General features: G+C 35.1%; 2 protein-coding genes across 3 annotated transcripts in view; both read right to left on the bottom strand.

The window, feature by feature from the left end:
- The window catches only part of acot18 (acyl-CoA thioesterase 18), a 446,653-nt gene that overhangs the window by 68,091 nt on the left and 363,412 nt on the right, over positions 1-15,150 (bottom strand).
- The window catches only part of tnni1d (troponin I, skeletal, slow d), a 5,318-nt gene continuing 3,987 nt past the window's right edge, over positions 13,820-15,150 (bottom strand). For both annotated transcript variants that reach the window (XM_016287907.1, XM_016287908.1), the window contains exon 9: positions 13,820-14,616. In XM_016287907.1, coding sequence (XP_016143393.1) covers positions 14,515-14,616 — 102 coding nt within the window. In that variant the 3' untranslated portion in view covers positions 13,820-14,514. The remainder of the gene's footprint in view (positions 14,617-15,150) is intronic.

The following is a 15,150-nucleotide window of genomic DNA, read 5'->3' on the forward strand; positions in this document are numbered from 1 at the left end:
ATTTTTTTTTTTTTTTTTTTTACTTTCTCAAGGGCCTTCAAAAACAAACATTGACAAAGATATCAAGAAGAGAGAATCACCTCTAAATGATGAACCTCCGGATGCACAGGAGATCCAGGTAAGATTGTTGACCTGACTTTTTATTTATGTTTAAATATTTTAATAAGATACAAGACCATGTCACTCTCATTCCCCTCATTTTAATACGTTCTTCTTTTTGTGAATTTCCTATGAAAAATATCGCTACCGACTAACAGCCAATCAAAACATATAAGGTGTGTATAACATTAGTTTTATTAACAAATTTTATTAAGTGTTTATCACAAAACACTTAAGAAAAGTGAGAAAGAGAGAATTCTTAATATTTCTGTAATATTCTTTAAAGTTGTGAAAGTTTTGATATACAAAAGTTATTATCATTCTTCAAGAAAAAGTTTAAATAAGATTAATATTCTATTAATAATTTATTAAAATAATATAACTTAACTGAAATACAACAATCTGTTATTTATTTGTTTGTTTGTTGAATTTACATTCAGTTCTGTCAGGACCACGATCGTCAAAGATGATTGACAATTAGCATACAGTTTGGATTGGCGGTATGGTTCTGTTCTGGGCAAGAACTCCCTGCGCATCCATGCAGCCTAGCATGGATGAGAGCAGGGAGAGCAGCGATAACCCCCCCAGGTTAAACAGAACAGAACCAACATAAATGTATTGCAGATATCGTTAAAGTTCAATAACGTTATGTACACATTTTAGAATTAGTCTGATTCAAAGGAGAATCAGAAGGCTGAATCCTGACTGACAGAGGAGGAGCTGGGGATGGAGGAGGGTAATTAGCTATTGAGCAATGCGAAAACTGCTGATAATACTGAGGGACCTTATATATCAATGCTTAGATAGGTGTCGTATTCCTATAGGTAGATGGGGATCAGCTGAGAGTCAGCTGATGCAAGCTTGACTAACGTGACCTGCCAGAACTAATGCTATGCTTGATTTCATTAAATTAATTGAATTACAAAAATAATTGTTTTTCATTTAATTGATATATCAACACTGCCAATGTCTTAAAAAAAGGGGGTTGGGGGTGGAAAACAATTTATATTAGTAAATATACTGGGGGAAAATGTCTTACCTTATATAGAGAACCACTGAACTAGGCAAGGGTTTGTGGAGCCTAAAACTGTTCTCCTGTAGCATTAGATTTTAAAATGTACTTTTAAAAGCAATATCTGCAAATACAAAAACTGCCCAGTTGAAAAATATTTTATTTTATTCTAAAATATCTTACTGAAGACAACCTGAGCATTTCTATTTCCTCCTCAGGGTCGAGTGAATGTGCACGTTTTTGAAGACTGTTGCGGTGGATCCCTTGATCCACTTAGGAATAACCTGCTCTATCCGCTATTTCCCAATGTAAGTTCTATACATATTTAGTTGTATACTGTTATCAAGTGATAGTCTCATTGTATAAATATAATATAATATCATGGGTATATTTAAAGGTGCGTACTACAGTAAGCAGACTTGCGGTGGCACCTCAGTGGAGCAATTATGGTCTGAGAATCTTTGGCTACCTCCATCCTGCAGAAACTGGTGAGTCCAGCATGAAAATAAAAGTGTTTTATTATATATTGAATTCAATTAAACGTTTGTAGATGGAATTAACAAATGCACTGATATCGTTCTGCTTATAGATGAATATATTTTTGCTGTTTCCTCTGATGATAACTCAGAGTTCTGGCTCAGTTTAAATGAAAGTCCGGAAAACCTTAAACGTCTCGTCTATGTTGGTGAGGTATGTCTGGTCTGAACGTGAATGTGTTTGTTAGTGATTCAAGTGGTTGAGATTTATAATGTAAGTGAACATATTACACCTGAATACAATTTAAATGATGCAATTTATGTCAGTTAACACACACACAAAAAAAAAATTCTGTATTTATTTACTCACCCTGATGTCATTCCAAACCCATTTTTTAATCTGTGGAACAGAAGGAAAAAAAAGAATTGATGAAGCTTTTTTCCATACAGTGACATTTTATAATGGCCACATGCTTTCAAGCTCTAAAGAGGACAGAATAGCATGACAAGATCACCATAAACCACCATTTTTCAGGGGCCAGATTCACACAGCATTCTTTAAAAAAAAATCTAAAAAATTAATCAAGTGTCTTGTAATTTTCATTAAATGATTTTCATCATTTTCAAAAAGATTAAGGTTATCATTAAAAATACTGTGTATATTTTATTGAAGCAATTGTGGGTCAGTGTTGTATAGAAAATATTGAGAACATTTCACAAATAAAACCAAGATGTTTTCCTCATTTTTTAAAGGGGTCATCGGATGCTCATTTTCCACAGTTTGATAGGATTCTTTAGGGTGTTAATGAAAAGTCTATTACATACGTTGGTTAAAATTTCTCAATGGTAGTGTAAAACAACACCCTTTTTACCCTGTCAAAAACAGCTCTGTTTACAGCAAGCCATTTTGTTGCATGTTCCTTTAAATGCTAATGAGCTCTGCCTCTCTTCCGAGCCGCTCTCTGAGAGACTGTAAACTTTAGCCGCATTCATCATGAAACTTGCTAACTAGCACATTATTGGGAAAGGCGATTTGCAAAGATTCATTTAAAAAACCTTACACTCACTTCTTCTGTAGGTGAAGCTGGATCACGAATGATTCGCACGATCATAGATGATCACGTGTGTGACATCAAAGTACCACGAGAGCGATTCGAAAGCATAAGGAGGCATCTGCTCTCTATACCTCTCACTGTACTTTGATGTCATGCACTGATCGATCTGCGCAGTGCTGCTTCAAGTCGAACACAAGTGTTGGGGGAGGGGCCGTGCTCAGTGGCTCGATTGCGTCATCGAGTCATGATTTTAGCCTGAACTCGAAAATGGTGAAAAATTGTTTAACGGTCTAACTCTACAATTAAGTACTACATAGTTCACAGTCTTCGCAACATGTTTCAGCAATGCATTTCTAATATTTATAATGTGTTTACAAACAATTCTCAGAATTGACTTTACACAGACTTTTAAAAAATGTAGCATATTCAATGAATAATTTTTTTCAGTGTATCTGATGATACTATTGGAACTATGAACTATGGGTATGTTTACACGGCAATAATTGCACTAAAAACAGAAAAGCTTTTCCTTCACGTTTTTAAATGTTTTATTACAGACAACAACATTGTCAAAACAATCCCCATTCACACAAAAAAACAACTATGAATGCTGTATTATGCATGCCAGGCCAGTAGTTGGCAATGTCACTTTGTAAGGCAAAAATTAGCGTTTCCGTGGTATTGCTTCTTGAAAACTTGCCCTTTTAAACCCATTTTTTAAACCCAAAAGTTTTTAACTTAAGGCCCACAAAATGCCATTGTCATGCAAATGAATGCCCAAAATGCATACAAACATTTTTACTCGAAAAAAGTGTAGTGTAAACGCCCCCTAAAACTCACGTCACATTCTGTCTACACTAAAATTTTTAAGCCTTTTCCAAAAATTGCTCGTCCACACTGACAACTCTGAAATGCTTAAATCACCTTGTTGTGCATGAATAAAACGTCATACACGCTGTCTGAGATGATACAGTACAGTATAGTACAATATGTGTCACATGACTAAACATGTGTCGCCGTTTTCAAATACAACCAGTTCCGCAGTCCACACTAAAATGCGAAAACTGCATTTTCAAATTTATCTACTTGGGAGAGCATCTTCAAAAAGCTCAGTTTTTACTGGTTAAAAATGCTTTCTCAGTGTAAATAAAAGAGAAAGAGAAATTGCTGGGATGGATTATTTGGGATGTAGATGCCTGTTGTTTTAGACTATGTTCACATTAATCTAGATCAAATCTGAAGAAGCCATGTGCATCCAAAATCACATACTGTCACAAACTACATCCGCTATATTGGCTTTAATGACTTTCTGTGTCAGTTGCATCATTTTACTGCCATTCACAACTCCTCTCCTGTGGACTCATGGGATTGTTAAAGTGTCCATTGAATGCACACTTCAGAATCTCGCCAGAAGTAGTAGGTAATACTTTTCACTTTCTGTTCTACTATTTTGGCTTACTTTGGCTGCCATATAGTATGGAAGTAGGCATATTCAGACATACTAGTCTTTTAAAGACGTTTCCAAAAATTGCTTGTCCACACTGAAACAGCTGAACATAAGTCATCATTTTCGAATACCTTTGCTTTGTTATTTCTTTTGCGGAGCACAAAATAAGTTATTTTGAAGAATTTTGGTAACGACACAGTCCATTGACTTAAATTGTAAGTACAAAAAAACACTAAAACATTTCTCAAAATATATTTTTTAATGACCACAAAAGAAAGAAAGGTTTGGAATGACAATGAGGGTTGAACACTGAATTTTTTTATATTTAGGCAAACTGTCCTATTAAAATTATTGTATAAAAACTGGTTATATAATAGAAAAAAGATCTTTATTCTCCCTTTATTCTCTAAAAGTTAAAAATAGCAATGTTTCGGTCAAAGACCTTCGTCAGGCAAACACACATACAAGCAAAGGCAATAGCTCAATATGAACTCAGATTCAAACAGAGTTCCAATTGATTACACCTGTTAGCAATCAAAGTCAATCATGTGAACAGCTGCATGAATCTGCAGTGAATCTGCATATAAAAATATGCACTGAAAAGTATATCATTTTTGGATGTGCGTACTTTGACCCTTTCTTTATAAAAACTGGTTATAACATATCTGAATCCAAGTGACATTTTTATTAATGATACAGTTATCATTAATATAAACATACTTAAATATGCTTTCGGAACTAAATATGCAATAAATATATATATTAAAAAAAACAGCTCCTGCATTATTTGTTTGCAGATCCAATTTGGTTTTACATTTTGGTACAGCATATATAATAATGTACACATTAAAAGTGACTTAATTATTCAAATACTCTTCAATATATTTTTTAAAGGAAACTTTTGAAGGTTTCTAGTATACAATCACAGCCTTCAGAGGTGAAATCGCTAGCATTAGCATGCTAATCAGAGAAATGTCCAAGAGAGTGATTGCATTACCATGCTAACATTACAGCTAATTTTAGCATGTTAATGTTAACGATTCCTACATGGCAAAAAAAGTATTTTTTACTTGATTTACAGTCTGAATTCAATGTAAGTAGTTAAAAAGACTGGCAACCACAAAATAAAACAAAAACAACACATCAGTTTGCTATGACCTAATAATGAACAACTTTACAGCATTTATTTATCTTAAAGGTCCCATGAAATGCTTAGAAACATGCAGCGTTACTCTGTGTTGACGTCATTTTAACTGAAACAGGAAGACAGGGCGGGACATATAAAGCAGCCCTGCCCCTTTTTAAAATAGCCAATAGTGTTCGTTTATATCACAACTTGGGCTAGAGCCGTTCAGAGCAGTTGAGCTCCGTAAAGCCGCATTTGACAGGGTATGCCAGCCACAATCTCATCCATATTGCTATAAAATATAGCATTCTGTGTAGAATTCAAATAGCTCCGATACATTTTGTGGTCTGCGCCGACTTGCGCATGTGATCCGCTCCGTGCTATCGTGTCTCTGGACCGGAGCAGAGTGTGCGTGCGGTGCGGTGGTTAGCGTGACACAGCGCGAAACCAGACTTCTTTTTTTCCGCAATGGAAAGCATATTTACACTGTTTGAATCGTTCCCTGTCCCCTATATAGTGCACTACGTGTCATTCACTGTACAGAAAATACTAATTCTGTGGACAAGTGACCGATTTCAGCCACGGCTTCAGCGTCTATTTTATAGTGTAGGGGGCGGGCGCTTCGGATTCTAGAGAGCATTTGATTGGACAGAAAGTTTGATGAGAAGCTGAAGTACGATGTGACGTCAAAAAAATCATTGAGCCATTTTGTCGGAAGTGACGAACTGCATGCTTTGAATGCTTATATCTTCTAAATGTGAATTTTGTCAGTGTTTTGGAGCACACTGCCTTATAGATAACCTTAAGACTAACATATTGATACTAAAAACTTTCATTTTGATTTCATGGGGACTTTAATGTTATGTAATCTACATGTATTGATAGAAGTATAACTATACAAGTATACATTTTAGATACAAGTATAGATTGGAATTAGTTAATGTATTATGAACTAACATGACTTATCAAAGAACAATAGTATATTCATAAAGTAACTTTGACCTAGATTAATAAACAGTGAAATAACTAAACCGTAAAGGGTTAATGAGTGTCTTTGGCTATGTTTCTGTTCTTGTAGATTCAGTTTTCTTCAGTGTATCCAAATGACTACACGAGGCAAACTAATGCAAACAATGATGAGATGTGCTTCTACATACAAGATCCATCATTTCAGACAGAGTATGATGCATACAGTTTTGCATTAATCTGAATACACCTTTCCATTGTCTTGTTTCATAGTCTTTACATTAGTTACTAAGTAAGCTTTACCAGTTTCCTGTTTGCAACTAACTGCATGCTACTTGTGCATGTATTGTACATGTCTTCACTTTTTTAGGAAAGGACTTGCTTCTTATCTGACCGAGGTTGAAGACCCTGATGTAAAAATGACAGATACAGGTAAGACACTTATTCTTAATGTAATCTTAAAAAATAAAGATTCAAAAAAACGAATTTTAAAGCTTGAAGTGGGGGGAAATTCAATCCTGGTCTTATTGTTAATTATTCTCCTGAAATGTTCTTTTTGTTAATGTCACAAGGCTGTTAGAACAGTGAAAAAGAGTGGAAATAAATTATTCACAAAGCACATTATAAGCATTGAGATGGTTTGAGGCCATATCATTAACATGACCCTACAATTCAATGAGAAACTGTTCTTGATATGAAGACAGTTCTTTGTTAAAACCTGGAATGCTTCAAAAAGCACCTTGTTTTTATATTTGTTGGCTCAATTTATATACTAAATATAGTGCCATTGTAATACTTGCTTAATTCAGGTCCTGAAGGTCCTTTCTGGCAGCGCGTCTATGACGTGAAACCCCTCAATGTTGCTTCAAAGCAAACCACCATTGTGGCAAATTCCTGCAGAACAGCTGGAAACATTGTGATGTCCCAAAGTCATGCCATGCCAATCGTTAGAGCCTTTTTAAATGCATTGCATTCGAGAGAAGAGACACGGTAAGCTTGTCCAGTGTTTACCACTTTTAACCCTTCTCATTTAAAATTGCTTGTTAATTAACAGACAAATATATAGGAAAAAATATGCACTGAAAAAAAGCTACTTTAGCCTCGAAAAGTTGGTGAAACCTTTCGATATTCTATCAAGAATGTAACTTTTCTTTGAATATCAATATTTGAAATATAAATAATTCGTACATATTCCTCAATGCCTTAATTCGACATGACACATCTTACCCCCGAATGGGGCAAGTTGTGTCACTTTTTAAAGAAAATCATATTTGTATGGTTCTGTTATGCAACTTAAGTGACATCTGATCAACATGTCTGGCTCTTTCAGCTGCACCTATGTTGATACAATATTTTTAAAATTAGGAATTTTTTTTCTGTTCCAACATGACAGAAAGCAGGTGTGGTATCATATTATAATACTTTTTCCATCTTCACAGTGGCTACTCCCTGTTGCGTGTGGTGAATGTTGTAAGGCGTGAAGACAAGGACGTGGGCAACCGTTATCTGGTGGAACTGGAACTTGTGGGCCCACAGGGTCAGAAAGCTCTTGTTTCTCATTATGTTTATGCACTAGCCGAGGATTCAGAAAAGCAAACAATTCTCTGCAGTCCAAAAGCCTTCAGCTGGAACCCATCTGCTACTGTTCATATTATCGTGGCAGGTAAAACTAATCAGATTTATCAGTATCTGTCTCTTAACTGTGCTGCATTCAAGTCTAGTTGGAATTATCATAATAACAAAACGACAACTCTGATTTTTGACCTGGAGCTACTTATGTCTTATGAGATGACATTCATCCCATTCAAGTAACTGAATAGGTGCCTACACAGAAAAATTTTTTTTTAAAACTGTATATTTAGCTTGTCGCTAGAGGTGCTTTGTACCTGTTATAATTCCAGCACAAATTTACCCTGTGTTTTAGGACTCTTGTTTTGTAATGTGTTTCTGTTCCTATTGTTTCCCTGTTCATTTCCTTTGTTTATTTCTTGTCCCTGTTTCTACATCTTTGCATCACACCATCCCAGTACATTTGTGGCCCAGTATTATTATTTTTATTTTTAAATTTTTGTGTAGGCACCCTAACTGTTAAAGCAATTGCCATTTGGTTATTGTGATTACCCTTTATCTTAAGGTGTCCGTGTTACAGTGCAATTAATACATTTAAGTACTGAGTAGATGTACTTACCATATGGTTGGGGTTAGGATTAGGGTTCGGTTTAGGATTACTTGCATGTAATTATGCATAATTAATTGTAATTATAATAGTAAGTTCATGTAATAATTATGTTATTTAACCTTAACACCTTAAAATAGTGTTACCATTATTGCCATATGTCAAAACACTTGTAGTTACTTTATAACTAAAGTGTAATTACATGTTAATTATAAGATTGACAACAATGTGAACATTTTCAGAATTCAAAAACGTACTATGTCAACGTTACAACCTGAATGCACCATTGTTAAATTGAACGTGACAGTATTTTCTGTGCATGCGTTCCTAAGACAAAATTATGAATGCAGTCTTCATGTATCTTCCAATAGTGAAAAATCAGGCCAGATGGATCATACAGTTTATCAGGGAAATGGAAAAAGTGTACAGAGCAACCATTAGGGTTCGGTTTAGGATTACTTGCATGTAAATATGCATAATTAATTGTAATTATAATAGTAAGTTCATGTAATAATTATGTTATTTAACCTTAACACCTTAAAATAGTGTTACCATTATTGCCATATGTCAAAACACTTGTAGTTACTTTATAACTAAAGTGTAATTACATGTTAATTATAAGATTGACAACAATGTGAACATTTTCAGAATTCAAAAACGTACTATGTCAACGTTACAACCTGAATGCACCATTGTTAAATTGAACGTGACAGTATTTTCTGTGCATGCGTTCCTAAGACAAAATTATGAATGCAGTCTTCATTTATCTTCCAATAGTGAAAAATCAGGCCAGATGGATCATACAGTTTATCAGGGAAATGGAAAAAGTGTACAGAGCAACTGGGGACAAAAACTTTAATGTAATAATTATAGATTACAACAGCTCTGACATAGATATCAAGAAAAGACTCAAAAAGGCAACATTACCAAGGTAAAACACTTTGTTTTAAACTTTTATATAAGTGTGTGTTAGTCAGTGCACAATTCATATGGCTAATGATGTCACCATGCACAAATGGACAGTTACAAGTTTAAGAAGATGGATGGTAATTTTCAAAGAACAGGTGGCCTTCAAGCTGGAATAGATCTTGTTGAAGTAGGTAACCTCATTTTTACAATATAAGCTCTTCGTGTAACTGTTTCATTTTTCTCGCTCTTTGAAGCTATTGCTTTGGATGGATGAATGAATTGATATATGGAAGATGTTGTAATTCTTCCTTCTCAGGATGAGCACAGTATTTTGTTCCTGTGTGACCTGCACCTCTACTATCCTGTGAATATAATAACCAGTATACGAAAACATTGTGTCGAGGGAAAGATGGTCTATGCTCCAGTTGTGATGAGATTGGATTGTGGTGCTTCCCCAAGAGCCCCAGCTGGTACTGATCTCCAATATTAATTAGCGTTTTACAAACCTCATTATGTTTGCAAAGTATTCAGACTCACAATTTCACCAGGTAGATGAAGAAACGGGTTAAAAAAAGCCTACATACTAATCATAATTATCAAAATGTAAAACATTTACGCTTTTATCTTTTTCCTGATTTGCAGTCACTGGCTCATGTTTGGTACATGTTCAGATGATAATAATGCAAATGTACTCCATAGGTTTTTGGGAGATTTCGGGTTATGGTTTGATGGGAATCTACAAGTCAGACATGGACCGTATTGGTGGCATGAACACGAGAGAATTCAAAGACAAATGGGGGGGTGAAGACTGGGAGTTATTAGACAGGTAAGGAAATCTCTGGAATTATTAAACATTTTCTAGTGTTTTGTTTGTTACATCAGAGCACTCAGTAATTTTCCGCTAATTAAAAGACTTTTGCAGTTAAAGAAATTATAGTATTTTTAATAAGTATCATAATGCACATGATATGTCTTCTGGAGAAAAAAAACAGTTTTGGGAGTGTTACACTGTTTTAAACTAAAATTAGAAAACGTTTTATGCATTTTGGTCATTTATTTCTCTGACAACGTCATTTTGGGGTCTTAAAACTTTTGAAAACAGGTTTCAAAGTGCAAGATTTTGAAAACAATAGTTATCGTCTCCATGTAAACTACAAAGACACAAACTTGAATGTGTGCAGGCACATAGTGTTTTTTTTTTTTGCTATGTGACATCCCCAACTACTGGCCGGTATGATAATACAGCTTTTTTTTTATCATTTTCACGGATTAGTGCGAACAGGGATTGTTTTGACAACACTGTCATCTGTACACAAAACTTTTCAATAATACACAGGAATACATTTTTCAATTTTAGTACAATCATTGTTGTGTAAACATACTCATATTCTACATGGAGTTTGTTACCACCACTACTACTACTACTAAAAATAATAATAATAACTACCTTTAGTGTCAAAAAAAGTAAACTAAATTTACTGAGTGCATATATGTATACATATAAATTTTATATTTTTTTCTCTCTCTCTCTTTCTTAGAGTATTAGGTAATGGGTTAGAGGTGGAACGACTCCACCTCAGAAATTTTTTCCACCATTTTCATTCTAAACGTGGAATGTGGGAGAGCAACAATCAAGGCTAAAAGCAAATGCACGATTTTTTTTTCCAAACCAGTTGAGCGCAAACCTTGCCCCCACAGACGATTTCATTGGTCATTCTCAACTCAATCACGCAATCATCTGTCAAGAAAAGACGTCATGGATTCAACTCAGAAAAGTCATGGATGGATCTGATTGGGACAACCAGTATTGCTAGCTATAAAGATATGCTGCCAACATATTAAGGGTGTAAATTAAGGTTATGGGTTAGCATTTGTTTCAGCGTTGTATAAACAATCAAGCCCTGTGACTGACATGACTATTGACTATCTTTTCAGCTAGATCATATTTACACTTCTCTACACACAAAACCAGTGTTACTGTGTTTTTAGAAAATGGCCTTGGGCACAGTGGCTGTGTTTACACTTGGCATTAACATGCGATCACCGTGATCCGATCAAGCAGATCGGATCATCAGTCAATCAGGACACGTCGCGTTTGCACTTGGCAACATCAACTGACTTCTGGATCGGATTTGTCTTTCCTGCGTAATATTTAAATAAGTCAGAAGTGCAAAGTCGACCTGAAGTGGTGGGTTTTCTTTTGAAAACAATTTTCAGTCGCGGGACATTTTACAAATCAAAATAAATGTACTAGCGCTCTGTTTTTCCAACAGCTCGGGAGAGAGGGGGTGGGATTTTGCGTGATGTTGACCTGCGAATGCAGACATGGTGGCAATAAAACATTGTTTTCTATTTTAATATATTTCAAAACATAATTTATTCATGTGATGGCAAAGCTGAATTTTCAGATGCCATTGCTTCAGTGTCACATGATTTTGTTTATTTCATGTATGAAGGCCCATGGTCTTTTATAGCTGTCCTAAAAAACATTTTTGCTCTCTTTTGCCTTTGAGTTCATAGTGGAGGTTGTGCACTCAAATGTTCTCACTCAAAGGTTGAGGGAGATTAGTTGCAATGAACAAAAGGTCTAAAAATATAGTGCAAGCCACTTTAGATGATGCCAACTTTAGACGTCGCTACCCTCTCAACTTACTACTGAAGCCTGTATCTCCCTTTCTCACTTACCATATTTAGACCAATAGCTATATCTTAATCCGTAGTTTTATATGACCAAAGTAAGCCTTTCAGTATCCAATCACAATTTAGTAGCACCAGCATATAACAATAATTTTATTTCCATGTGATATGCAAAAGACAAACTGCTTAGATCTTAATGAAAAGAAAAACATTCTGTTGTCAAAAGTAATCTTTATAATTGGTGTAAAAAATTGGACATGATAAAAAACAACTTTTTCATCAAACTAATTATATTATACTGATAAGGTTGTAGTAAAATTTAGCTGTAAATAATTTCAAAAGATTTGGTGATGATGATGACTGTACATTATGCAGCTTATCACAAGGCTACTTGAAAAAATTGTAAATAATTTTATTGTTTAAAGTAGCAATAATTTGTGATCATGATAACCAAAATAAATAAAGGCTTGAAGGGCAATACAAACTGTATAACATTTAAAAAATAAATATTTTAGATTTTATTTTATTTTCCTTATTTTGAAAAAGTATCTTTTTAAGTTAATATTTGCAAGAATGTGTAATTAATATCAGCCAATTGAGTTTACATTTTTAAAGTGATGCTCATTAATGCAAAATTCACCTTTATAATGTTGGAGCTACCATGACAATTGTTTCATATGTCATCAGCTTTCCCTTGGTTGCAGGGCAATTGTGAGACTATTCTTTGTGCGTGTGTGGTTTTTGCATTTTTCTTGATAAGACCGTGGAGATCTGAGTGGGAGAGAGAGGAGGACGGGATTGGGAAAGGTCCACAAGCGGGATTCGAACTCGTGACACCCAAAGTGCAACTGCACCATATGTTGGCACACTGCCCACCAAGCTATCGGCCCTGATGCAAGGCTGTGCTGAATGGCTTGTTGTGGCATGATTTGAGATGGATCAACTCATAGAATCATGTTCTGGCTGGTTGTTAAGGTATTGCTGTGAGGTTGCTAGGATGTTCTAAATAGTTTCTAGGATTTTCTTCTATAGTTTGTAAGGCATTGAAAGGCAGATGAAATGAATGATTATGATAAGTGATGAGTGATGAAGTTGTCGCTTACTGACCAAGGTTAAAAGAAACCTAAATCCTTAAATAAGGCTAAATGTTCTTAAATCATGATCAGTTTACTGGAGAAGCATTTTATTTTAAATTTTTTTGTCATTGCTTGTTTGAATTTAAAACCTTGCTATTTACATAGACAAATACGCGTGGACTTCCAGTGCTCCCGTGCATCTCATAGTGTGAATGACCCATCTAGGTGACAACAGGAAAGCTCTTTCGCCCTGCATGCTTTGAGTTCACAATGACATGCACTTTCTAATGTTCATCCCTTCAAGGTTGAGTAAGATTAGATTTGGGGTACAGAACTAAAAATACAGGATGAACAGTGCTGTACTGAAACAACGGCCTGCTTAACCTGTTTATTTACTGCTGTCACCAGGGTAAATGGCCCATCCCTTAACCTTCTAGCTTAACTTGTCTTCTCAGTTTCACCATAGTGAGATATCACATCTGAGCCAAAACGTAAGAATGGATAATGATTCATTTGTCATCTTTAAAGACCAGCTGTTCATCATTTATCATGAAGAAGTACATGTAAAAAGTGTTAAAACATTAGTTATAATATATTATTCTATTGTGCTTGCGTTTATGTGCAATTTGATGCAGTTAAAAGTCTTTGAAACTAACAATTTCACACAGAACTGTTATTTATTACTCTGTCCTTAAAAATAAATTCAGTGCATTAATGTGTTAATCATGAAAAATAAAAATAAAAAATGTAAAAAAGCAATAAAGTATACATGTATGTCATCGGCTCTTCAGGTACATAAATTATATTTGTGAATACTGAAAGAATAGAAAAGAATATTCATTTTCTGCGTAATAATATCACTTTTAATGTCAATTTAAGACTTCATTGTAGCACACAAAAACATACATATATCCCAGTCAAACACATGCCGTCTGAGTTTTTTTGATTACTATTATTATTATTTGATACATTTATAATGAAATGAAATAACCGCAAATGTCTCAAAAACACGTAACACTACTAAGGCCTATTTTATGTCTCTGTCTACACTTTAATCTTTAATGAAGATATGTCAAATATTATTTTTAAGGGGGGAAAAATTATCGTTCACATATTATTGTTCCATACAATGAAAAATAATTTTGGCTAGGGGCTGTCAAGCTCCAAATATGAAAAAAAAAGAAAAAACATGAAAGTATCATAACAGCAATCCATAGCTTCAGAAGACTTGAAATATAGATCATGGGATGTACTTTTATGGAGCTCTTTAGATCTTGACAGCCCCTGATTTCCTTTTGTTGCATGGATAAGAATAAGAGCAGTGTCAGCACTTATGTGAGAATCAACAAAAGGATGTGTATTGCAGGATTTACATTTTGGGTCAACTAATACTTAGCAGTTAATATGGGTTGACTTGGAAAAACAGCCGCTCAGAAAGGTCAACAAAGCAAGAAAACACTTCAGTCTCATTCCTTCTATTTTATATTTTCTCTGTGAAGACAGTCCAGAAGGTCAGGTTGGTTTCACGAAGGGATTCACTGGCCTCCCCCAGCAGCGTCAAACATCTTCTTTCTTCCCTCCATTCCAGACATGGCTTCCACATTCTTACGCCAGTCCCCTACCTCAGAAGTCAAGACCTATTAGACAGAAAGCAACAATGGATTGTTGTGGCATGATTTGAGATGGATCGACTCATAGAATCATGTTCTCTGCCAAAGTGTGGGATGAGTTAGAGTGCCCCTATTATGCCATTTCCAATACTGCCTTTCATGCCGTGTGTAATGTAGCTATATGTGAATGTAAACGATCTGCAAAGTTGTAAAGCTGAAAGTGCACGATAAATAAAGTTATTGTCTCCCAAAATAAAGAATCGACTCTGAACAGCTGAAACGAGTTGTTAGTAATTCGAATCCCACTTCCGTGACGGCTACACGTCACGGGGTAACACATTTGCATAATGCGCGCCTATGTTCTACGCTGGCTGGCCGCGAACAACTTGACCCTGCCCCCAACAAACACGTCATATTACTGACGACTGCTTCTCTAATCTCGGCGAGTTCAAAGTGCCCCTATTATGCCATTTCCAATACTGCCTTTCATGCCATGTGTAATGTAGCTATATGTGAATGTAAACGATCTGCAAAGTTGTAAAGCTGAAAGTGCACGATAAA

The sequence above is a fragment of the Sinocyclocheilus grahami genome, unplaced genomic scaffold (assembly GCF_001515645.1).
Source record: "Sinocyclocheilus grahami isolate Dianchi unplaced genomic scaffold, SAMN03320097.WGS_v1.1 scaffold226.1, whole genome shotgun sequence".
In the NCBI taxonomy this organism is placed as follows: domain Eukaryota; kingdom Metazoa; phylum Chordata; class Actinopteri; order Cypriniformes; family Cyprinidae; genus Sinocyclocheilus; species Sinocyclocheilus grahami.